Raw genomic sequence first — 24,779 nt, 5'->3', positions numbered from 1 at the left:
TGCTTCACACAAATATAAAGCCTCTGCTGTATTTGCAAATGACGTCAGTGATCGCTGTGTAATTGCTACGGTGAGAGACACAACGCTCCAGAAGCTAAAATCATGTATTATGAGAAATAAATAGTTTTAATCTTTTCGTGAGCAAGTATTTTTACACAGTCTTTATTTATGTGACTGGGAGAAAGTGTGTCTTACACCTGGCCCTGAGATGGCCTTTTTTATTTTAAATTACCATGATGTTATAAACAAGAATGCTTCTTTTAGAAAATATAACATTGAACATTTATTCAATGGTTCACAGATTGACAGCTTGAAACCTCTTCTACATTTGTGAAGGTTGTTTGCTCAATATCTTCAGCCATTAGTAGGAGTGTGCTACCAAATAAAGCTGCATTATACAAACATTACAGACAAATGCTAAATACCTCAAATCAGCATTTTATATGAAACGCAAATTGAAAAGGCTTAAAATTATTCTGACTCTCAAGAAAAGTTGCCTTTTGACAGGATGCTTTAAAAAAAAGACACACATTAGGAAACTAGCTGGCCTTGATAGTTGAGATCCATATTTGTTCACAGATTGCTGCAGAGAATCATCACATTATGGCATCACTGCTCAGCAGATATCTGTTGTTTTGGACTTTGACCCCTTTGATACATATCACGAGTCCAAGCTAAAAAATGTACGACCAAAATTACTCATTTAAGTTATTCCTCAGCATATATGTATGGAAAACGTAATTCACACAGAGATACAGGTACCCCATCATAGGCCAATTTAACATGATACTCTAGACTACAGTCTCCCAGAGTTTAACCCACAACCCAGCATGCAAAACCGGTATTGATATTGTTGCCTCATGCAGAGAGATACAATACAAATGGCTTGAGTTAAATAGTAACACTGTTCTCAATAAGAGGAGGGTCCAGGTAGATGTAGGGTATTTCAAGCTGCAAGTTTCTTGTTGAAACTGCGTCACTGAGGTCGGACAACTCTCCTTGAAACTCCTTAATCATCTGCTTTGGCGCAGGCTCATGGAATCGTTCTTCGGGGTATGTACCTATGGGAACCTGCCAAAAGGACAAAACGAAACAGTAAATCAGATTGACACAGTATTGTGTTTGGTACACGCTTTATTTTAAGCACTTTTAAAATGTGGACATGTTATACACAAGTGTTCGTCGTCACCAAACTTACCATGTCAGAGTACGTCGATGAAAGTAAGCAAAACAGTGCTGCAAAGTTGGCTGTCTCGCCAACATTTGGGTGGGTCTCCAAAATCGTCTCCATGCTTGTCTGCCCCTTAGTGGTTGGAGGAGGTTTGCGCAGCAGTATTGGGCCATTTGGCACCCAGGAGCCGTAGTCAAACTAAATTAAGAAAGAAACTTCAGTATGTAACAACTTTGATAGAAAACAAATTAAATGAACTTATTTTAATGTCAAACATTGCAGGATAAAGTTATGTAAATCTACACTGGGAATTCAACCTTTGCACCATTGCAATGCTCAACTAAATGACAAATGGAATGAATGAAAAGCAGATTGCAGACTTGCCAAATGTTCTGTGTTTGTGTTAAAACTAACTTATACACGTTCATACATCAATACATATTCCAATGTCCCAACTAATTACCTGCCCACTATTTACTGCAGCATGTTGACCAGTCACAGTGAAGATCACCATGGTGATGAATTTGATCACCTCCTCGACAGTATGAAAGCCGACTGGAAACCCTGTTGGTAGAACAATTACTATCAGTTACTTATTGTCAATCACCATCTTCATTGCAATATTAAAGGCTTACTGTTAAATACCTGAGGCTTTGTTTCCCAAGAAGCCATATGTGAATATCTCACTGATCCAGTCCTGCAGCTCAGTGTCTTTACACACTTCACTGTCTGAGGGATAGTAGTACTCCACGACGGCCTTCACAAAGCTAGTGAACACAAAATAATTAAATTTAGATAATTCGATTTTGTGTATGGGTGAATAAGACAGAAAGACTAATATGTTGCTTGTAGAATAAATTGGTGTGGACAGTTGCAATATTTATTGAAAGATAACCTGTTGATGATGTTCCACAGCTTCAGGCCATCATCTCTGTAGTAGAAGTTGGGGATGGATTCCAGTCCTCGTGCAGTGATGTCCTCTGGCAGACAGAGAGAGCTGTAGGTCGTTTCAGAAAGATCCCTTCTCATGAGCTCTGTCAGTCCGTCATGTCCAAGGGAACTCTAATAAGTCATTAATGGACACATGACTATAAAAATTAGCATTTCCACCCCAACCATAGCAAAATCAAGCACATTTCTTCAAGTAAAATAATTATGCATTGTATTCAGAAATATGTATTTTACAGAGCCTTACTATACTCAAAGCCCCACCAGGTCCGAAAACATTTGTGCGGGCTCCAATGTTTATGTGCAGAGTGGTACGGAAGTGTGGAAACAGCAGCTGTGCAGAGAAAGGGAAGACTTTAATCATGCTGCACATCTTGTTTGTGTTGATCACCAAAGGTGAAGTTAACCGTTACTTCAAACACAAAAAAATGTAATACTGAGTAAAAAGGTAACGTTTAATCACAATTGATGGAAGATAAAACCACATCTTCGGTCTGCACTATTAGGACCTTTGCTTACAAGAATGAACACGTACACAATTGGTTTACGATGGAAAGGAGCCTTTCGATGTGTTGTGTTTTCTAGACAAGTCTGTAAAAGAAACTCAAATGGTGGAGGGCAAGGGTCATTGTAAAACAATCTGGAGAGTGATATGCAAATGTATTTTATAGACTGAATGACTATATGTAAGAAGGGCAAAGGAATAGATTTTTTTTTAAAGCACCAGCAATCATACCTTATAGAGGGGATGAATTACAGAGAAGCTTCGGAGAGCAGCAACAGTATAGACCTCTGGCAGAAAGTGAGTTTTCATGAGGTGTTGGACTGCTTCATGTTCCATCATATCAGCATTTTTAATAAACATCTTGGCAAGCAACCAGTCAGTCTCCGAGTCACTGGGCAGAAAGATGGGGTTCTGCTCAGAAGGTTGTTGATGCAACTGGAATTTGATGAAAACATATTTAGTTTTTGAAGGTTAAAATAGTGCAACTGGACTTTTGAAAACATAGTAATGTACTGTGAAATGTAAAATGATCATGTGACTAGACCTGTATCGCAATGGGCATCAGTTTGTTTTCTGGGTTCATGTAGAGCAAACAGAGACCAGCAGTCACGTGCAGAGGTTTTCCATTATAGGCTCTCGGGGCGATTCCATCCATCTTCTTCTGGTCAGAGAGGAATATATTGCCTTTCTGTATGGTAATGAAAGACAGAGGAAATAAGTGTTTCAAACAACAATAGGAGTCACAGATAACTCGAGGCAATATGATACACCCACAAAACCGTCTCCCAAAGCAGAGATTATCTCCAAACTAAAGCCCCTCTTCTTCTTTCATACCTTCACTTCCTCCTGCAGAGAGCTTCCCTCTTCCAGGAACGGCTTCACCATCTCCTCTGTGACTGGGAAGTTTGGGGGAAGCTCTGAGCAGCGCTTAATCCCCATGGGATTGAGTCCGTTCAGAAACTGGGATCCATAAAAGTCATCTTCCTTCCAGTGCTCTGCAACATACTCTGGAAGAATTGCAAATATCATATATTATACAATATCTATCTAATATCTAATGTCTAAGTACACATGTTGATCATAGCATTGCTGGTTTGTTTCTGAGAGATTTTTACTTTGTATAAAAATGTATTGTTTTACCCAACAGGAGCAACATCTAATGTAATGTAATTCGACATTGTGAACACATTTTAATGGTTAGCTTATTATGGGTTGTATTCAGTTCTATAGACACACCTTGCGGATATCTACACTTTGCTGAGTGCACCTTTCTACTTAAAAATGTTCCATGGGTTTTCATTGCAGAAATAACTGTTGTTGTGTTGAACTATTGATATAATCTGCCAAATGCTTGTATTCATTCACTTGTGGTTATGAAATGATGTCAATGACATTATTGTTGTGACTTGCGCTGCACATGTGGATAATGGGAAAAAACAATCTACCTGACATTGTTGTCTTTTTCCACCAGAAGATTTTTCTCATGTCTTCAATGCTTTCCCATTTTTCAGTAGATCCAATCAGCCCCATGAGCTTCAGTTCAATACCACTGAAGTTAGACAGAGTAACAAAAAAAGGTATACATAATACATGATTAAACAGCATACTGATAACTGATATTGTTTCAAATGTACTTTGTCTAGACATACATTTTCATTTTCACATAATTTATTTCAGCTGATTTGGACTGAGCGAAGTGGAGTTCAGCTGGGAGCTCCAACACATTATTGCAATGGTTGCTGTAGGGTAATCCTTCAGCCAAAATCTTCCATCTGAAAAACATCCCCACAAAATAAAAGTTACCAAAAGGCACATTTGAATTTCTCCAGATGAACGTCTGAGACCATAACAGCAGCTCTTGGTACATGCTGTACTGCTCAGATACAAACTTACTGGTAAAAGCTCTTTTTAAGGATGAGCTCTTTTTTGCGGTGTTCAATCAACAGGGGATGGTCCTCCTCAAAACTCTTCAAGGCTGAGGCAGGGAACATAACATCAATACAACTTTAAAAGACAAAATTGGCAAAACTGTCAACAAAATAAACTGAAAAATAAGTTATATCTATACATCTCAAAATGTATGATCTTTCATCAACTATTTGGGTAACTTGAAACAGACCTCTCCCTCCTCTGAGCTCCACCAGTTCTCCTCTAGAGATCCATCTGTAACAGGGGAAAAGCATAGCTTCTCCTTCAGGAGTCGTCACCACTATTTTCGAGAGGTACCACTCGTCTTCTGGGATATAGGAAAAAGGATCTTTCTCCACCTTGACAAGCAGAAGTTTCCCCAGAGACAGATTGGTGCTCAGGGTGTAAGTTCCTGTCTTGAAACAAAGGTTAATGTAAATTTAAACAAACATTTACAATATAATACAATTTAATATGAATGTTAGAGTGTTGTAAATACACATTTACCCTAAATATTTAATATAACATAAATAAGTATCTAACGAGAATAAATGTCCACGCAGACCGAACAGTCTTCTTAAATATTTATTTTGATATTAAAACATATAGAAATCTAGATAATCAAGGTACATGGTGATAGACAAGCAGGCCAACTGGCTGGTGAAAGCCTTTTATAGAATACATTCTGCTGGAAATATTAAAAGTTCCAGCTTTTAAAAAGCAATGAGCTTGACTCTGACAACTGAATTCAAATGTAACATGTATAACATAACCCAGGAAATGCCATTAGATTGTGTTTTCAGTGTATGATTTTAAACGTAAGCCTGTGAAGATCAACCAAAAAGGTATTGTGTGTGAATGTGCGGTAGTCTTTGAAGCCAGCAAATGATGTAGTGAATGTAAAATGTATGAATGTTTTCCCTTTGTGTCCTCTTGGAAATAAAAACCCTTAAAAAGTTCATACTCTCTGGTCTGTGTCTGCGTCTGGGTCCACCACCACACACCGTGACATTTTCACTTGCATTTACCCTGTTCTTCCCGTTCCTACAGTTTGGATCATCCTCCCAGTTGCCCAGTCTGCCTGCCCTGTCTTGTTCTGTCCACAGATTCCCTTCAGATTCCTTCAGTTTTCCCTTTAGCTGCCACCAAAAATAAAAACCCTTAAAAAGTTCATACTTTGTCTGTGTCTGCTTTATATCCCACCCCGTGACATAGCGTGTATTGATTATATAAAAAGGTAAATGTTTCTTCAATTAGTCAGAAGACAAATACTAGCATTAAGAATAACTATATAGAAATAGTCTATTTTCTCGCTGATGTTCTCCTTTACTTATGTTGGTTATATTGAGGTATTCATATTTAATTGAGACTCTTAACCAGTTAAAAATTGCAAGTGTTTTTTCACTTGCATTTACCCTGTTCTTCCTGTTCCTACAGTTTGGATCATCCTCCCAGCTACCCAGTCTGCCTGCCCGTCTTGTTCTGTCTTGTTCTGTCCACAGATTCCCTTCAGATTCCTTCAGTTTTCCCTTTAGCTGCTCCCAAAAATAAAAACCCTTAAAAAGTTCATACTCTGTCTGTGTCTGCTTTATGTCACACCCCGTGACATAGAGTCTATTGATTATATAAAATGTAAATGTTTCTTTAATTAGTCAGAAGACAAATACTACCCTAGCATATATGAATACACAAACAAAATCCATTACATTGTCCCAGAACTAACTTAAGGATGTTCAACAGGATTCAACTTACTGTCGCAGCTACATGGTCGAAGCCAAAATTGTCCAGCTCTGTTCTCTCACTCTGCCCTCCAGTTCCAAATAAGGTGACGTATATGTGGTCCCATGTTCCTGCAGATTTCATGTCACCTGTTGTGACCTCTAGCTTGTACTCAGCCATGGTCAATCTGTGGAAATTGTCGAGAAAACGAAACACATCTAGATCTTTAAATTGCAGAGTGAATGCTCCAATTATCTGCAAAAAGACATTAATGACACTGTATGAATGTTTGTAAATGATATATTTAGCTTTTCTAAACTCAAATTGTTTGCCAACAGGTATCAAAAAACCTTGTTAATTATCACTTGACAATGTCGAGGATTATCCTGTTTACATTCCTACAAGTGTAGTACTTGGACCATCAACTGTCATACCATGAGGAAGGAAAAGGAAAGTTCCTACCTACGCCTCCAGGTTGAAGCTGTTCTGTGCTTTGTGTTCCTGCTTTTTGACTCCTTTAAGCGTCTCCACCCTGACTTCTACCTTTTAGTTACTACCGCCCTCCCATAAAAGGTGATGTCACTCAACTATAAATGCTGTCTTTCTTGATTTCAGCAGATATGCAGTGCCCTCCAGAATCATTGGCACCCTTAGTAAATATACGCAAAACAGGCTGTGAAAAAATGTCTTTGCTGTTTATCCTTTTGGTCTTTCACTCAAAATATTAACAAAAATCCTACCTTTTCATGAAATAAAATGATTGAAAGTTTTTTTTAATTATTTTTTACAAGAAATAAGTATTTTTCTCCAAAACATGTGTGCCACAAAATCTCATGATTCAAATCTAACTGAAGTATAATTCCAGTCATATTTTACATTTTTAAGTTCAGCTGTTTGATTAGAAAGAAACCCAGGATCCCAGGACTCAATGACTACAGGCCCGTCGCCCTGACCTCTGTGGTCATGAAGTCCTTTGAGCGCCTGGTCCTGTCCCACCTAAAAACCCTGACTGACCCACTCCTGGACCCTCTGCGGTTCGCCTACAGGGCCAACAGGTCTGTAGACGATGCTGTCAACATGGCCCTCCACCACATCCTCCAGCACCTGGACTCCCCAGGAACCTACGCCAGGATCCTGTTCGTGGACTTCAGCTCTGCCTTCAACACTATCATCCCGTCTCTGCTGCAGGATAAGCTCTCCCAGCTGCACGTGCCCGACTCCACCTGCAGGTGGATCACAGACTTCCTGACTGACAGGAAGCAGCACGTGAAGCTGGGGAAACACGTCTCAGGCTCTCGGACCATCAGCACCGGTTCCCCCCAAGGCTGCGTTCTTTCCCCGCTGCTCTTCTCCCTGTACACCAACAGCTGCACCTCCAGTCACCAGTCTGTCAAGCTCCTGAAGTTCGCGGATGACACCACCCTCATCGGACTCATCGCTGGTGGGGACGAGTCTGCCTACAAGTGGGAGACTGACCACCTGGCGACCTGGTGCAGCCAGAACAACCTGGAGCTCAACGCCCTGAAGACAGTGGAGATGGTTGTGGACTTCAGAAAGAATGCAGCCCCATTTATTTTTATCTTTCTTTTTATTCCTTTCTCTCCTCCTACCGGTCACTCCACTGCACAATTCATATTTAAACACTCATGCCACATACACTTAACTTTAACTTTAACTTAAACGCACACGTCACTTTAACATGCCACATACACTTAACTTTAATACACTTAATACAAACACTTAACTTTAACTTTAACTTAAACGCACACGTCACTTTAACATGCCACATACACTTAACTTTAATACACTTAATACATACACTTAACTTTAACTTAAACACACACACCACTTTAACATACACTTACATTAATGTTATCTGTTGTCTGAACACTTTATCCTTATCTTATTTAGACTTTTTGCACTGTTGCTGTCGTTGATTGTTGTTTGTCTCGTCTAATGTCTAATGTATGCACCTTCCGCCCAACTAAATTCCTCGTCTGTGCAAACATTCCTGGCAATAAACGGTTTCTGATTCTGATTCTGATTCTGATCTGATTTAACGTTTGACAGCAACGATATGATTGGCTTAAAGACACAGTGACGCATTTGGTTGGTTGCTTACACATGGACACACCCCAGCTCAGCTGCTACTGTAATGACGAAATAGACTGAGATATGAATGACCCGTAGTGTAGGGTCTTCCTTCCTGAACTACCGCTTAAGCTCCATTTAGTTAGTTCACTTAGGAAATGTTGTAGGTAGACCAGGAATGTGAAATCAAGATGGAGCTCACAGTTTTACTCAAAATGGGTGCCCTGCCAGGTACTCCTCGGTACTGAAAAACATTTTCTCTAGGGGAGGGAACTTGCACTCAGTTACACAGGGGGGTGGAGTGATGACGTCAAGTACCGGAAGCAAAGCTTACTAGGGTACCACCTCTAGACCAACCCAAATGCTGCCTCCACCTCTGTTAAACTTATAACCAATTGCACATTGTAAAGCTAAGCCAATGAGAGGCGACGACGCCCAATACACTGATCTATATAATCAAATGTATTACACCGATCGTGGTGCATAATTTGAATGTGTGGTCTGTGGACGCTGTGCTTTGTGCACCCGTGTATACACTGTATCGCCATCAACTTTTTATTAAATCTGTTTTATTATAACTTACTGAATCTGGAACTTTTCTTTGAGTCTACCAGCCAAAGATTTTTGAATACTTAACATATTGCAATGAAGATAGTGATTGCAATAAGTAACTGATAGTAATTGTTCTACCAACAGGGTTTCCTTTCGGCGTTCATACTGTCGAGGAGGTGATCAAATTCATCACCATGGTGATCTTCACATGACGGGTCAACATGCTGCAGTAAACAATGGGCAGGTAATTAGTTGGGACATTGGAATATGTATTGATGTTTGATCGTATACACAGTTATCAGAGTGAACTCTTTAGATCTCAATAGATAGATTCACAGATATTTATAGCTATAGATCTAGAGGATGATTTCATTTCATATCACAGGGACTGTACACATACGTGGATTAGTTAACAATTTAATTTAACCTCTGGCTGATTCATGTCAAGTCACAGTTGTTAAAGAGGTCATGTAGAAAACTGCATGGAGGATGCAGATCTGAAGATGTAAAAAACGTTATTGGATTTGAAGGAGGATACTGTTGTAATAAAAATAATTCCAACAAGCAGTTAACTTTCAGAGACTTAACATGTAAGTACACATACAGGGCTGATGCTTTCATAAGACAAGACTATTGATAGATGGATCCACCTCATACACCACCCAGAAACAGGAACAGGGGTCATTAGGAACTTCACCTGGGTGACATGTTACTCTCTTTCTCTAAAGCCAGAGTATTCTAATTATCTGTGTGAGAGAGAAAAGATAAAACTTCCCAAAATTTGCCCCACAGCTACACATTATACCACATTTATCTTAATGTTTTAGGTTAATAATTCATGCATTTCCATTTTACAAAATAAAATAAATGTACCGTTTTATTTAATTAATCTCTGTCCTCGTGCACATTATATGTTATTAGAAAGCAAAACCTAAAGTCAAATTACATTTTTCTATTGCTGACAGAACACAGACAGAGATGCTCTGAGCCAGAACTCTATTACGATCAAATCTTATTGACTAGCAGTAAACACACAGCAACAGCTTTCAGAATTGATATGTATGAATGTCATGCACTTGTAGAAGTCTAACAACAATAATCTGTTGCATAAAAGCAAACTAATGCAGAGAAATTTCAAATGAATGTTAATCACCAAATGTTTTTAGCTGTTTGGGGCTATAATTGATAAGCTATTACTTCTTGTGTTAATCACTTCAGACCATACATACTTTACCATAGGCCTACTCATCCAGACAAAACCAAGATATAGTCCTCTTTTCCCAGCATGCAACACCTCACTAACTGTATCTAATACCACACCTTGTATGTACTTAATGCAAAGTATATCCCACAACCCAGCATGCAATATAGGTGATGCGAAATGCATGGAAAAAAAACAGATCTCATGCAGAATGGTTTCCTCAGACTTTTTTAAACAGTAATTATGTTTATCTCAGTAGAGTTCAGATATGTGTCGTGTACTTCAAGCCTCGAGTTAATGGCAGTAATTGCTTCACTGAGGCAGGACAAATCGCTTGAAATTCTGCTTCACGGAATCTTTATTCTGGATATATACCCAAGGGCAGTGGCGGTTCTACATGTATCAATACCAATCTGCCAATTCCCCACACAGTGATATGATAGATATTGGAAAACCGCTTCAGGCCCAGATGATTTTTTTAATTTTTTTTAAGTGGTTGTGCCGCACCCCACGTGTCATAAAAAGGTGCCGCCCTACCCCTGCCCAAGGGAACCTGCCACATTGACATTGAAAATAAGAGTAACACAGCATTTCCAGGTTCATACTTGTATTTTGGATTTCTTCTGGACCATGTTTCATTGTTCAAAACATTTTTGTTCTTTCATACAGTTCGAGTAGAACATGATATAGGCAAGCTTCTAAAGAGCACATATGTCTACCAGCACTCAACAGTCTTCTTAAATTGTAATTTTAAGATAAAACATTTTAGAAAAATAGATCTGCGTTTAATGCTGGTGAAAGCCGATTTTTATAGGGAATAACCAAATCCTGTCTGGTAATATTTGGACTTTCTACAATAACAGCTTATTTCGAATGAGTTAGACTCTTACAATGGAATTGAAATGTATCATGTGACTGTCTGAAATCAGACACATCATGTCTCAAAGAAAAACAGAAAAATGTGTTCACGCATTTGTTACTTCTAGACTAGACAACTGTAAATCCAGCTTCCACTTTCATTCCGGTGTGTTGTAACTCTGTTATGCTGTTCATTCTGTACGCACTTCTGTCCATTCTAGTAGAGGGATCCTCTGTTGCTCTCCCTCTGGTTTCCTGTTTTTGGAGGGAGTTTTTTCCTGTGCTGACGTGAGGTGCCGAGACAGGATGTTGTATGTGTACAGATTGTAAAGCCCTCTGAGTCAAATTGTTTGTTCTGGGATATACAAAATAAATTGAATAGACATGGTTTAGTGGTTTATATTTATTCAGTCAAACATTACACCTGGCAGAGATCTGCATTCTAATGAGTTCACTCAGTTAGCTCAAGATATGTTGACTTTTACCATTTGTAAGTACCATTTTTCCAAACAATTTTTATTAGCTTAGACTTGATGACAATAATTACACAGGGCAGTGTTATAGCATAACAATATAAGTATAATTCATATAAATCACAAATGCACTATGCAGCCCTCCCTTCCCATTAACCCTAATTCACCTGTAATATATTGTTTAGAAGTAACGGCCTAAACACTGAAACATGTAGTACTTTAAGTTACAGCTCGGTAAATACATATATTATAGTATGCAATACAAGCTGAAAATATGTGCCATAATAAAGGTTCAATGTTCTTATGCTAGAAATATGTGGTCAATTTATCCGAATAGCACTTGCAATTTGCTGCGACCATTTCTGGAGAGAACATAAACATTTGCTCCCTAAAATGCTCATTTAATTAATTCCTCAGCATATGTCTTTGACATAAATCACAAAAAGATACAGGTACTCAGTTATAGGCCGACTAAACATAATACAGCAGAGTATAGTCTTCCAGAGTTTAACCCACAACCAAGCATGCAAGACAGGTGTTAAAGGGTATTGATATTGTTGCCTCATGCAGAGAGATAAAAATGGCTTCAGTTAAATAGCAATACTGTTCTCGATAAGAGGAGGGTCCAGGTAGATGTAGGGTATTTCAAGCTGCAGGTTTCTTGTTGAAATTGCGTCACTGAGGTCGGACAACTCTGCTTGAAATTTCTTCATCATCTGCTTTGGAGCAGGCTCATGGAATCGTTCTTCGGGGTATGTACCTATGGGAACCTGCCAAAAGGACAAAACCAAACAGTAATTCAGATTGACACAGTATTGGGTTTGGTACATGCTTCATTTTAAACACTTTTAAAATGTGGACATGTTATAATGAGTGTTCGTCATCACTAAACCTACCATGTCAGAGTACGTCTCTGAAAGTAAGCAAACCATTGCTACAATGTTGACCGTCTCACCAACATTTGGGAGGGTCTCCACAATTGTCTCAATGCTTGACTGTCCCTTAGTGGTTGGAGGAGGCTGGTGCAGCAGGAGTGAGGTATTTGGCGCCCAGGAGTAGTAGTCAAACTAAATTATGAAAGAAATTTCAATTAACTTATTTTAATGTGAAATATTGCAAGAGAAAGTTATGTAAATCTACACTGGGAATTCAAACTTTGCACCTTTGTAATGCTCAGCCAAATGGAAAAAGGAATTCATAAAAAGCAGATTGCAGACCTGCCAAATATTCATACATTTGAAGTGTCAAAACCAAATCATACTTGATCAAACATCAATACATATTCCAATGTCCCAACTAATTACCTGCCCATTATTTACTGCAGCATGTTGACCAGTCACAGTGAAGATCACCATGGTGATGAATTTGATCACCTCCTCGACAGTATGAAAGCCGACTGGAAACCCTGTTGGTAGAACAATTACTATCAGTTGCTAATTTGCAATCACCATCTTCATTGCAATACTATAGGCGTACTGTTAAATACCTGAAGCTTTGTTTCCCAAGAAGCCATATGTGAATATCTCACTGATCCAGTCCTGCAGCTCAGTGTCTTTACACACTTCACTGTCTGAGGGATAGTAGTACTCCACGACGGCCTTCACAAAGCTAGTGAACACAAAATAATTAGATTTACATTTTGTATATGTGAATAAGATAGAAAGACTCTAATATGTTGCTTATAGAATAAATCGGCGGTGGCGGCTGGTGTAAATTTTTTTGGTAGGGCCATGTAATCAATTTCAGCAAACTTCCCCGCATGATTCAATGCAAAAAAAGGTATCACGCATTACTACTTTGCAGCAGTGGTGGGCCGTCAAGGCCTGCTAAGCCTTCTCTGCTGGCCTAAACAGAATCACAAAGTATAGCTATTTTATAATTTAATTGTTTTTCACAAATACACTACATGTATTATAATTATTTTCCCTATTAGCTTATTTTCTCATTGCACAGCTCCCGTCTTCCTCTATTGCTCGGCATTCAGCCTGCAGCTCTGTTTCCATTGCAGCTGGTTTGAAAGAGTTTTATCCAATTAGATTTTTTCTCTCCGGTGTCTCTATGTGAGCAAAGCAGTTTAAGTAGGCCTTTGCAGATATAAGTACACTGAGATTGGACGTTGTGGTTGATTGTCATGGACTTCAACAAATCAGATCTTTAGTTTGACAAGCTGGGTGTATTCTTTGACGTGCAGCGCCTGTGAAATGGCGTGGATGTATAATTGCTCAGTGGCCCGGTGTAACCATTACCATGCGCTGTGATTGGTCAGTGGGGCAGCGTGACTTCTGTCAACGAAAGAAGGAGAAGAAGAAGCTAGAACCTCAGGCTAAAGCCTGAGAAACGGACTTGCTGGTGGATTTACTGATAACCAAGGCCTTCAGTGACGTGTAGTTAATTTTTACGACAGGTGCTTCATGTCCCTTACTCCCGTAGCTGTCCAAGCTGGATCAGTCCCCGTTGATTTAAAAAGCAAGCATGGAAAGTAAAATACGGCATTAGCACGACTGCATCCAGCAGCTAACCGTGCTGGTATAGCTTAGCCGTCTCCACAGAAGATGCTTCTCTTTCACACCAGTCTGCTGTCTTATGGTGAGGTCCGGTTGATCTGGGACCAGGTGTTTTACCTGTAGTTTCTCCGCCAAAGTTCTTCTCTCAAACGGGTGTTGGAGGAGAGATTACACAGAGTTAGCGTTTGGTCTCCTTTGAAGAGCAGTGCTCGACTTGTGCTTACACTCGCCACTGTCATGCTGTTAAAATGGGTGGCGCATCGAGAGACTAGCCCTGACGAGAACGAGAGATGGGAACGCGCACCTAATGAGAATGGCCCCGCGGTGAGTCTTTTTTAGGATGCTGATTGGCTAAATTGTATGTCACTCATTTAGGTCTTTAATTAGTGATTGGCTAAACTGCTTATTACAAAACTTTTTTTTTGGTGGCTCAAGGTGAGGCAAGGCCCCATGGCCCTCTATTGGCCAGCCGCCACTGTAAATCGGTGTGGACAGTTGCAATATTTATTGAAAGATAACCTGCTGATGATGTTCCACAGCTTCAGGCCATCATCTCTGTAGTAGAAGTTGGGGATGGATTCCAGTCCTCGTGCAGTGATGTCCTCTGGCAGACAGAGAGAGCTGTAGGTTGTTTCAGAGAGATTCCTTCTCATGAGCTCTGTCAGTCCGTCATATCCAAGTGAACTCTAATAAGTCATTAATGGACACATATTTAAAATCAGACACATTTCTTCAAGTAAAACAATTATGCATTGTATTCAGAAATATGTATTTTACAAAGCCATACTGTAGTCAAAGCCCCATCAGGTCCTAAAAGAGTTATGCGGGCTCCAATGTTGATGTACAGAGTGGACTTAAAGTGTGGAAACAGCAGCTGTACAGAGAAAGGAAACATTTTATCAGACAGCACATCTTGTTTGTGTTAATCCCCAAAGGAATCCAGAAGCCAACAAAACTGAAAACAGGCTTTCTTCAAGTCCTTTTTTCTTCTTCTAGAGTAAACCCTGATGGATGTAAAGTTCTTGAACTCTAAGAAGTTAACTGTCTCTTTAAAAGCTAGAAAATATAATACTGAGTAAAAAGGTATGAGTGAGGGACTGCTGCAAAGGCTGAATGTCATGAGGATGATCCTGGGGTTTGCGTCAACCCTCCTTAGAGTGACAGATTATGGATTCACAAGGTTCATCCCGTTCAAGAGCCTGAAGCGATTATTTTAAAGAAATCTTGTTTTTTTTCTTTGAAGATGAGAAAGAAAAGAGGATCCCAACCAATCTGAGTCCACAGAAGGAAGAATTTGTTTCCTACTATGTCCCTCAGGCTTTGAGGGGGCTTACCACAAGTGTACTACAATAAGTTGTTAAAAACTAACACCATATTTGAATTAGAAAAGTAGGGGAATGAGATGAAACAAATAACATACACTATAGCATAAGTGTCAAACTCAAGGCCCGCGGGCCAAATCCGGCCCGCTACGTAATTTTATTTGGCCCTCGACAGCTTGAAAGGCATATGATCGTCTTAAAATTAAAGTCTATGCCGCTTTACAGTGTACAGTGACCATAGACTACATCTCCCACAATGCATGTCGATTTTTTTTTTTGTCGAAACATAGTTGTCCAAGGTGTGCCCCAGACCACACATGTTCTTATTGCTCACCAGTTATGTCATTCTCAACCGTTACAAAAAAGCTTTGAACAAAGTTAATGCAATAACGTGCGTTTGATGTTTGTCTTTATTCTCTTTTTTCAAATTTTGATCTTTGATAGAGTAATGTGGGTTTCTTAACACTACATTAAATGGAGTTATGTTGTAATAACAGACATTTGCTTACTTATATTTTTACTTTGATATAAATGCATGTCCAATATTTTTACATTTGAATAAACAATAATCAAATGCAAAGACAGTTATTTAACAATATGTTAGTTAGGGAGTAGTTTATACAGTGTTACAGTTACAATCGGCCCTTTGAGGGCAACCATAATGCTGATGTGGCCCAGGGTGAAAATTTGTTTGACACCTATGCACTTTAGGCTAAGGCTCTTTTTTTCTTCTCTTAATTACTTTCTGGTAATACTTATTTATTCATCTATTATCTGTGAATCATTTTAATAAAAAATAATATTTTGTGTTATTGTTGTGTGACTTTTCTGAGATCAACATACAATATAAATTAAGATACAAAATATTTGTGTTTGACCCAGTAAACCTTTTTTGCATGCATTCCTCATCTCTTTTTCTGTCATTTCCTGTCTTTGCTCTATCGACTCTCGTAACGGCATACAACACCCAAAATGATACCTGAAAAAAATCAGTTTAGATCATTGCAATAGATTAAAAAAAAAAAATGCACCAGCAATCATACCTTATAGAGGGGATGAATCACTGAGAAGCTGCGGAGAGCAGCAAGAGCATAGACCTCTGCCAGAAAGTGAGTTTTCATGAGGTGTTGGACTGCTTGATGATCCATAGAATCAGCATTTTTAATAAACATCTTGGCAAGCAGCCAGTCAGTCTCCAGGTCACTGGGCAGAAAGATGGGGTTCTGCTCAGAAGGTTGTTGATGCAACTGGAATTTTTTGAAAACATTTAATTTGTGTAGGTTAAAATTGTCACGATGTTGGTTTGTCTTGTTTCCTGTTTTATTGAATGAATGAATGAATATATACTTTATTAATCCCCAAGGGGAAATTTTTTTGTCGTCATCAGTAGCGCCTTACAATTGACAAGTGAAGATACAACACACAAGATAAAAGATCAATATATAAAAAGAAGCTTATAAGAAGCTTATAAGAAACAGGGATAAAAGATATATACAAATTAAAATAAAGTCATATATATATATATATATATATTTAAATATACACAATAAAATAGAATACAACTAACTGGAGAATATATTAATATATTTATATATTTATATTTATATTATATTTATATATATATATATATTTATATTTACAGCCGCAGAGTGTATTCAAATTAAGTAAATTCGATAAACAGTAAAGTGAAGTCCTTGTCTTGTGTGTCCTGTGTTCCCTGCACTTCCTGCCCCTGTGATTGTATGTGATGGGCTGTTGGTTGTGTATTCTGTGCCGCCCTCATAATTACCACCTGTGCCTAATTACCTTCCCCTTGTATTTAAACCCTGTTTGTCTCCTGTCCCCTTGTCGGATTGTACTGGTTGTTTCTGTGCGTTTCCCCTGTTAGCTGGCCCATAAATTGTCCTGTTTATTGTCTGTTCGTACCCCTGTCTGTTCTTGTTCCCGGTGTTTGCTCCCTGATCTTGCTTCCCTGTTTTTTATGATTCCTGTTGTTTGTTCGTTCCTCTGCCTGTTTTGAAGCCTGACCTGAGTTTTTGTTCATATAATAAATTTACTTTGAACTGTTGCATCGGTATTTGGGTCCACTCCCTAAACCACCCTTTGACAAAAATAGTGCAACTGGACTTTTGAAAACATAGTAATGTACTGTGGAATGTAATATGATCATGTGACTAGACCTGTATCGCAATGGGCATCAGTTTGTTTTCTGGGTTCATGTAGAGCAAACAGAGACCAGCAGTCACGTGCAGAGGTTCTCCATCATAGGCTCTCGGGGGGATTCCATCCATCTTCTTCATGTCAGAGAGGAATATATTGCCTTTCTGTATGGGAATGAAAGACAGAGGAAAGAAGTGTTTCAAACATCAATAGGTTTCACAGATAACTCGAGGCAATATGATATTAGGATGATGCACACACAAAATCGTCTCCCAAAGCAGAGATTATCTCCAAACTAAAGCCCCTCTTCTTCTTCTTTCATACCTTCATTTCCTCCTGCAGAGAGCTTCCCTCTTCCAGGAACGGCTTCACCATCTCCTCTGTGACTGGGAAGTTTGAGGGAAGCTCTGAGCAGCGCTTGATCAACATGGGATTGATTCCGTTCAGAAACTGGTATCCATAAAAGTCATCTTCCTTCCAGTGCTCTGTAAGATACTCTGAAAAGATTGCAAATATGATTATATAATACAATATCTATATGTATTTAATATCTAACTTTGTTTAAGTACAACCTATTGATCATAGCCATTGCTGGTTTGTTCCTGAGAGATTTTAACTTTCTCTTAAAGGGAATTGTTTTACCCAACAACGATATTGAATCTAATGCAATTCCCCATTGTGAACTAATTTTAATGGTTAGCTAATTATGGGTTGTATTCGCACCTTGCGGGTATCTACTCTGTTGAGTGCACCTTTCTAGTTAAAAGTGTTCCTTGTTTTTTCATTTTGGTGCCATGTCCACTTAATTTAAGATGCAGTATATCAACTCGTCTTAAAATGCGTTGAACACATCCACGTCCTGTGCCAGACTTGGTCTTATTCAGTTCAAGGTGGTCCATAGGATGCACTTTAGTAATAGCAGGCTAGCTCAAATGTTCCTAGACCATGATGCAGGATGTAACCGTTGTGACTATCCTCAAGCAGATTTACCACACATGTTTTGGGCATGTCCTAAACTTGGACAGTTCTGGTGCTATGTTTTTAATATCTTATCTATAGTTTTAGGGATCAAGCTACAACCGTGCCCTCTTCTGGCAATCTTTGGTATCCCTGCCAAACCCATCCTATATAGTACCAAAGAAAATGATATCATTGCTTTTACTACTCTTCTGGCTCGTCGCAGAATACTGCTTGCTTGGAAGTCTCCAGGTCCACCATCTCAGTCTGCCTGGCTTAAGGATGTAATGTTTTTCCTGAGTCTTGAAAAAAATCAAATATACACTTAGAGGCTGTAATGACCATTTCACGAGGAAGTGGCAGCCTTTCAATTCCTATTTCCAAGACCTGTCAGTGTTACCCAATGATTGAGGCGCGTTGGGTTCTGTCCATCTGTCTGATTTATTGCAACCAAATGCATGTATTCCAAAAATCTGTGAACAAATGTAAAGGCCATGGGTGTGGGTGGGTTTGTGGGTGGGTGTGTTATGATTCATTATTTTCAATTGTTTAATTTTTTTTATTTATTAGTTGTATTTCTTCTAATTTTTCACTTTACGTTGTCTGTTTGCTCTACTTTCCTGTCACTTTATGCAGTACTACTGCAAACAGAACAACACACTAAAAAAAACAAAAAAAACTTGTTCGCTGATCCCTGTCGCTATATTGTGCACACTCTCTAATAAAGTATATTTAAAAAATAAATAATGCTTTCATATTGTATTAATATCACTGCAGAAAGAACTGTGTTGAACTAATGGCATAATCTGCCAAATACTCATATTTTTTCACTTGTTCTGAAATTATGTCAATTACATTATTGTTGTGACTGCTGCAGATGGGGGGACAATCTACCTGACATTGTTGTCTTTCTCCACCAGAAGATTTTTTTCATGTCTTCAATGCTTTCCCATTTTTCAGCAGACCCAAGCAGCCCTTTGAGCTTGAGTTCAAGACCACTGAAGTAAGACAGAGTAAAAAAGGTATACATGATTAAACAGCATACAGACATTTATGTTTCAAATTTACTTTTTGTCTAAAAAATAAAAAAAAATAAAATAGAAAATATAACCGGTTGTGTATACATTATCTACGTAGACATACGTTTTCATTTTCAGATGTTTTACTTCAGCTGATTTGGACTGAGGGAAGCGGATTTCAGCTGGGAGCTCCAACACATTATTGAAATGGTTGATGTGGGGTAGTCCTTCAGCATACAATTTCCATCTGAAAAAACCCCCACAAAATAAAAGAAGTTACCAAAAGGCACGTATGAATTTCCCCAGCTGAACTTCTGAGACCATAACAGCAGCTCCTGGTACATACTGTACTGCACACATAACAACTTACTGGTAAAAGCTCTTTTTAAGGATGAGCTCTTTTTCGCGGTGGTCAATCAACAGGGGATGGTCCTCCTCAAAACCCTTCAAGGCTGAGGCAGGGAACATAACATCAATACAACTTTAAAAGACAAACTGTCAACAAAACAAACGTGTGAAAATAAGTGATGTACACACGCACACACTATTTATGATCTTTCATCAACTATTTGGGGAACTTGAAACAGACCTCTCCCTCCTCTGAGCTCCACCAGTTCTCCTCTAGAGATCCATCTGTAACAGGGGAAAAGCATAGCTTCTCCTTCAGGAGTCGTCACCACTATTTTGGAGAGGTACCACTCGTCTTCTGGGATATAGGAAAAAGGATCTTTCTCCACCTTGACAAGCAGAAGTTTCCCCAGAGACAGATTGGTGCTCAGGATGTAAGTTCCTGTCTTGAAACAAAAGTGAATGTATATTTAAACAATTACAATGGGAACGAGCAAGGCAAACTTGTTACTGGCCCTCTATGTTCAAGGACATTCGACAGTGGTGTGAGCAGTGCCTCCCATGTCAGACCCGCAGAGCCCCTGGTGGGTCCCAAGCGACGAGACCATTCCAGAGAGTGGCAATGGACATTCTTGAATTACCAGTGACTTCTAAGGGTAACAGATATGTGTTAGTGGTCGAAGACTACTTTTCCAAGTTTGTTAACCTGTATGCTCTTCCTAATCAAACAGCCCAGTCAGTAGCACAGTGTCTGTTTGAGGATTACGTGCTGGTACATGGCGTTCCAGAAGTGGTTCACAGTGACCAGGGCCGACAGTTTGAAGCTGGGATTGTTCAAAGACTGTGTAAACTTTTGGGGATTAAGAAAACACGCACCACACTTTATAATCCCAAATCAGATGGCATGGTCGAAAGGTTTAATCGGACTCCCATCGATCAACTGGCCAAATCATTGCTTGCCTGCGGAGGTGAATGGAATGATTATCTGAAGCAGGTGGCTTTTGCCTATAACACATCTGTTCATGCCTCCACAAGCTACACTCCTTACTTTTTAACTCATGGACGGGAAGCTTGTGTTCCCGTGGATGTGTTGCTGCCATCGGATATGGTGCGCTTGCACATGCCTCTTTCTCATGCAGACTTTGTGACCTCCCTGGCTAAAAGGCTAGAAACTGCTTTTTGTGGTGCCAGGCAGAGTGGTGCTGACGCCCATGAGAAACAAAAACTGTACTATGATGGAACTGCACGTCATCAGCCGTATCGAGAAGGGGATCTCGTCTGGCTGCATAATCCTACAGAGGACCGCATGAAACTCGCTCCCCACTGGAAGGGACCCTACAGGGTCCTGGCTGTGTTAAACTCCCAGGGCGAACAGGGACTTATCTATCGTATTGGCAGTCCGATGGACCTCCACGGACCGGAGCAGGTTGTTCATTATGATATACTGAAACCGTACACTGTGCAAGGGCCTGCGGGTTCTTCAAGTAGCCTCCCGGCTTCTCCTCACTGTACTCCTTCGCTTCAGGACGAGGGGGCACCAGAGGGAGACTGGGGGGTTGAGGAGACATGGATCGCTGGCGACACAGGGACCGAGTTAGTTACCGGCATCAGTGAGCCACAACTGACTGTCACTCGTTCTGAGAGGGTGGTGAGGCCACCGGTATATTTAAGGGATTTTGTCACTTATCGTTAATTGTGTTGTGTTGTTGAGACATGTTGTTACTAAGTTTTGGGAGAAATGTTGTTGCATTTAGAGTGTTTAGAAACGGGGATGTTTCTTTTAGGAGGAGGGGAGATATGTAAGCTATTGTATGGTGTATTTAAACAGTTCTCTATTAAGCAGTGTTCTGATGTATGTTTCTGGGGCTTTTATTCTGAAGGGAAAAAACGGAAGGAGAGAGGATGGTTTGGTTTGGTGTGAGGAGCGAGTAAAAATAAAAGTGGTTGCCGTCTTGTCTAACCTAACGGAGCAGCGTATTGTTGTTTTATTATCATGGTACAAGTGTAGGCGCAAAATAAACCCTCGGTTACACAAGCATGCCAACTAGCTGGTCAAAGCCCTTTATAGAATACATCCTGCTAGAAATATTTAAAATTCCATCTTTTAAAAAGCAATGAGCTCGACTCTGACAACTGAATTTAAATGTATCATGTGACCTTAGCACCATGAGGAGGAAATGCCATTAGATTGTGTTTTCAGTGTATGATTTTAAACGTAAGCCTGTGAAGATCAACCAAAAATGTATTGTGTGAATACACGGTAGTCTTTGTAACATCACAGAATGTCAAGGTCAATAATGAAGTCCATCACTATGAGATATGAGTTTCCACTTACATGCAATTCCTTCTTGGTATTGTGGAGGTTGGTTTGTGGCATTAAGTAAGCAAATGTATTTGTTACATTCCACTAATGTTAACATGAATTTATTTACCGTTTTTCAACAAAAGTTAATAAATGTGATAGCAGTTGAGAATTATTCTGTTTCTACTCAATATAATTACTAACAACTACTATTGGTTTTACATCACAATTCTTCTCTAAGCTCCTCCCTAAAACATCCACTGTCTGAACCTTCGTGAGCAATCTCGGAGACTGTCAACTACAGTGGTGTGTATGGAACCTGCATGTCCGACCGCAGATATCCTCTAGGGGAGATTGTTTTATATTTCGCATTGCCAAAGCCAAAAACACAAGAGGAGCAATGTCGGATATGGATTAACAATGTAGAAGACTTCACCCACAGCTGAATCCATCAAAGATCAACACAAACTACTTTGTTTGCTCCAAAGTAAGATGCTAATACCTTTAGTTATCTTAACATGTATGCAAACAGAGTTGAATTTGAATTATCATTAACTTATGATATCCGATGTATGTATCAAGCCCATGATTTGTGAGCAATTTCCTAGCGCGCTTTAAACAAATTTAGGTTTAAATTGGAAAAAGAAAGCTAAAATGAAACTTAAATATGTTTCAACTCTTCCGGTGTTCTGGCTTACAATCAAGGCAGAGTATCCTGAGATCGCCAAAAAAGCATGAAAACCTGCATCCATTTCCAATATCCTGTCTTTGTGCAGTGGGTTATAAGGTAAGTAGTAGACAGGACAATAAGGTTTAAGTAACGGAGTAGACCAGACATAACGAACACACGTCGAGTATCGTTGTCTCCCGTCTCCCCGAGATGGGACCGGGTCCGTGAAAATATTGTCTTCACGTAACCGGTCCGTGGCGCAAAACAGGTGTGGGACCGCAGGACTAGAGGATGTAGAGGACAAATGCATAATAATGTGATTCGACAAACCTGCCTGCATGGAGTCTGTTCCACCACAGTCCCCGATGTTGGTCTCATGATTCATTTCTCTGAAGATAGATTTGATTTTGAAGCGAGTAACGAAGGTTTCAGGGGAAATGTATCGGAGTAAAAGTATCAGTTTTCTTTGCAAAATGTAATGAAGTAAAAGTAAAAGTCAACAGAAATATAAATAGTAGAGTACAGATATCCAAAAAAACTACTTAAGTATTTCTACTTTGTTACTATACACCACTGCATATATGTATACACAAACAAAAGCCATTACATTGTCCCAGACCTAATTTAAGGATGTTCAACAGGATTCAACTTACTGTTCCAGCTACATGGTCGAAGCCAAAGTTGTCCAGCTCTGTTCTCTCACTCTGCCCTCCAGTTCCAAATAAGGTGACATATATGTGGTCCCATGTTCCTGCATATTTCAAGTCACCTGTTGTGACCTCTAGCTTGTACTCAGTCATGATCAGTCTGTAGAAACTGTCAAGAAAAATAAATACATTTAGAGTTACAGTTATTGTGACCCTGTAACACCTCATCCTGTTGTTTAACCATTGTGCAACTACCAGATGCTACTGGCGTCACCGGAGGCCTGCATTCCTTCTCCCGTTAGGCACTTACAGGGCTCCAATATGAGCCAGGTCACAGTGACCAGACAGGCTTAACTCCTGCCAAAACTCTTTGGGTAAACAGTCAGACATCATGCTTACGTGAGTGGGCCTAAATTGTTACACCATAACTCTTTTTCTCTGATATTTAACCCTTCTTCTACACACAAGTGGATATAGCTTGTGGATTAGTGGATCTTCCTATAATTACTGTATAGCTCTTTGATTACCTAAACAATTTCCTCCAACAACACTTAACTTTGTCTAGATTATCCTGTTTACATTACTACAAGTGTATTATTTGTATCATCAACTGTCAAGCAATGAGGAAAGATAGGGAAAGTTCGTACCTACGCCTTCAGGTTGAAGCTGTTCTGTGCTCTGTGTTCCTGCTTGTTGGCACATTAAGACCCTCTTTCCTGACTCCTCCCTGTTTGTTACTACCTCTCGCCCATAAGAGGTGATAACTCTCAACTAAAAATCTTATATTTCTTGTTTTGTTTTTGTTTTTCAACCTTTCATCTTAGCTGCTTTCGGCGGCAAATTTACACACTCGCTGGGAGTCTGCATAAGCACACACTGAAGAGTGACAATTCACATAGGCATAATTATACCGAGAGGAACGTGCGCGGGCTGTGAAGGAACATCTTGCTTCAGGCGGTGGCAACAACAGTTTTTCTATACTCTAATTTTTTGTCAACAGGTATCAACAAACCTTGTTAATTAACACTGAACATTGTCTAGGATTATCCTGATTACATTACTACAAGTGTATTACTTGGATCATCAACTCTCATAACATGAGGAAATAAAAGGAAAGTGCCTACCTACACCTGTGTTTCCCCTCTCCTATATATACTCCCCCGCTTTCCCTTGTGCCCTGTCAGACTGCCTTTGTTTCGTGTGTGTTCATGGTGTTCACCACCTCTTGGACCTTTGGATTGTTGCCAGTTCCTAGTTTTGTTTTGTTGTTGCGTTTTGGACATAAAGTACATTTTGGATTTCTTCACTCAAACATGCCTCCGGTCTTTCCACTGCACCTGAGTCTTCGCTCACCACACCCGGGTCATGACACGCCCTCCCATAGGAGGTGATGTAACTCTTGTAATGTGAATATTCTGTCCTAA

The 24,779-nt window shown here is 39.6% G+C and overlaps 1 protein-coding gene across 1 annotated transcript; it reads right to left on the bottom strand.

Moving 5' to 3' along the window:
• Positions 1 to 270: 270 nt before the first annotated feature.
• Positions 271 to 23,508, bottom strand: LOC306734391 (uncharacterized protein; the record flags this gene model as incomplete). The annotated part of the gene is made up of 29 exons (XM_079215748.1): positions 271 to 1,071; positions 1,199 to 1,369; positions 1,635 to 1,735; positions 1,817 to 1,938; positions 2,067 to 2,233; positions 2,367 to 2,453; positions 2,856 to 3,059; positions 3,169 to 3,312; positions 3,459 to 3,631; positions 4,070 to 4,173; positions 4,274 to 4,396; positions 4,518 to 4,599; positions 4,744 to 4,948; positions 6,285 to 6,528; positions 9,033 to 9,118; positions 12,026 to 12,196; positions 12,323 to 12,493; positions 12,731 to 12,831; positions 12,913 to 13,034; positions 14,450 to 14,616; positions 14,718 to 14,804; positions 16,296 to 16,499; positions 17,433 to 17,576; positions 17,737 to 17,909; positions 19,264 to 19,367; positions 19,513 to 19,635; positions 19,759 to 19,840; positions 19,978 to 20,182; positions 23,362 to 23,508. 29 exons carry the CDS (start codon positions 23,506 to 23,508, stop codon positions 892 to 894), a joined length of 4,194 nt encoding a protein of 1,397 aa, XP_079071874.1. The 3' UTR covers positions 271 to 891.
• Between the last annotated feature and the right edge of the window lie 1,271 nt (positions 23,509 to 24,779).

Source organism: Taurulus bubalis, assembly GCF_910589615.1.
Source record: "Taurulus bubalis genome assembly, chromosome: 3".
NCBI lineage: Eukaryota > Metazoa > Chordata > Actinopteri > Perciformes > Cottidae > Taurulus > Taurulus bubalis.
The sequence above is the reverse complement of the archived record's forward strand: the minus strand, read 5'-3'. Positions and strand labels throughout refer to the sequence as shown.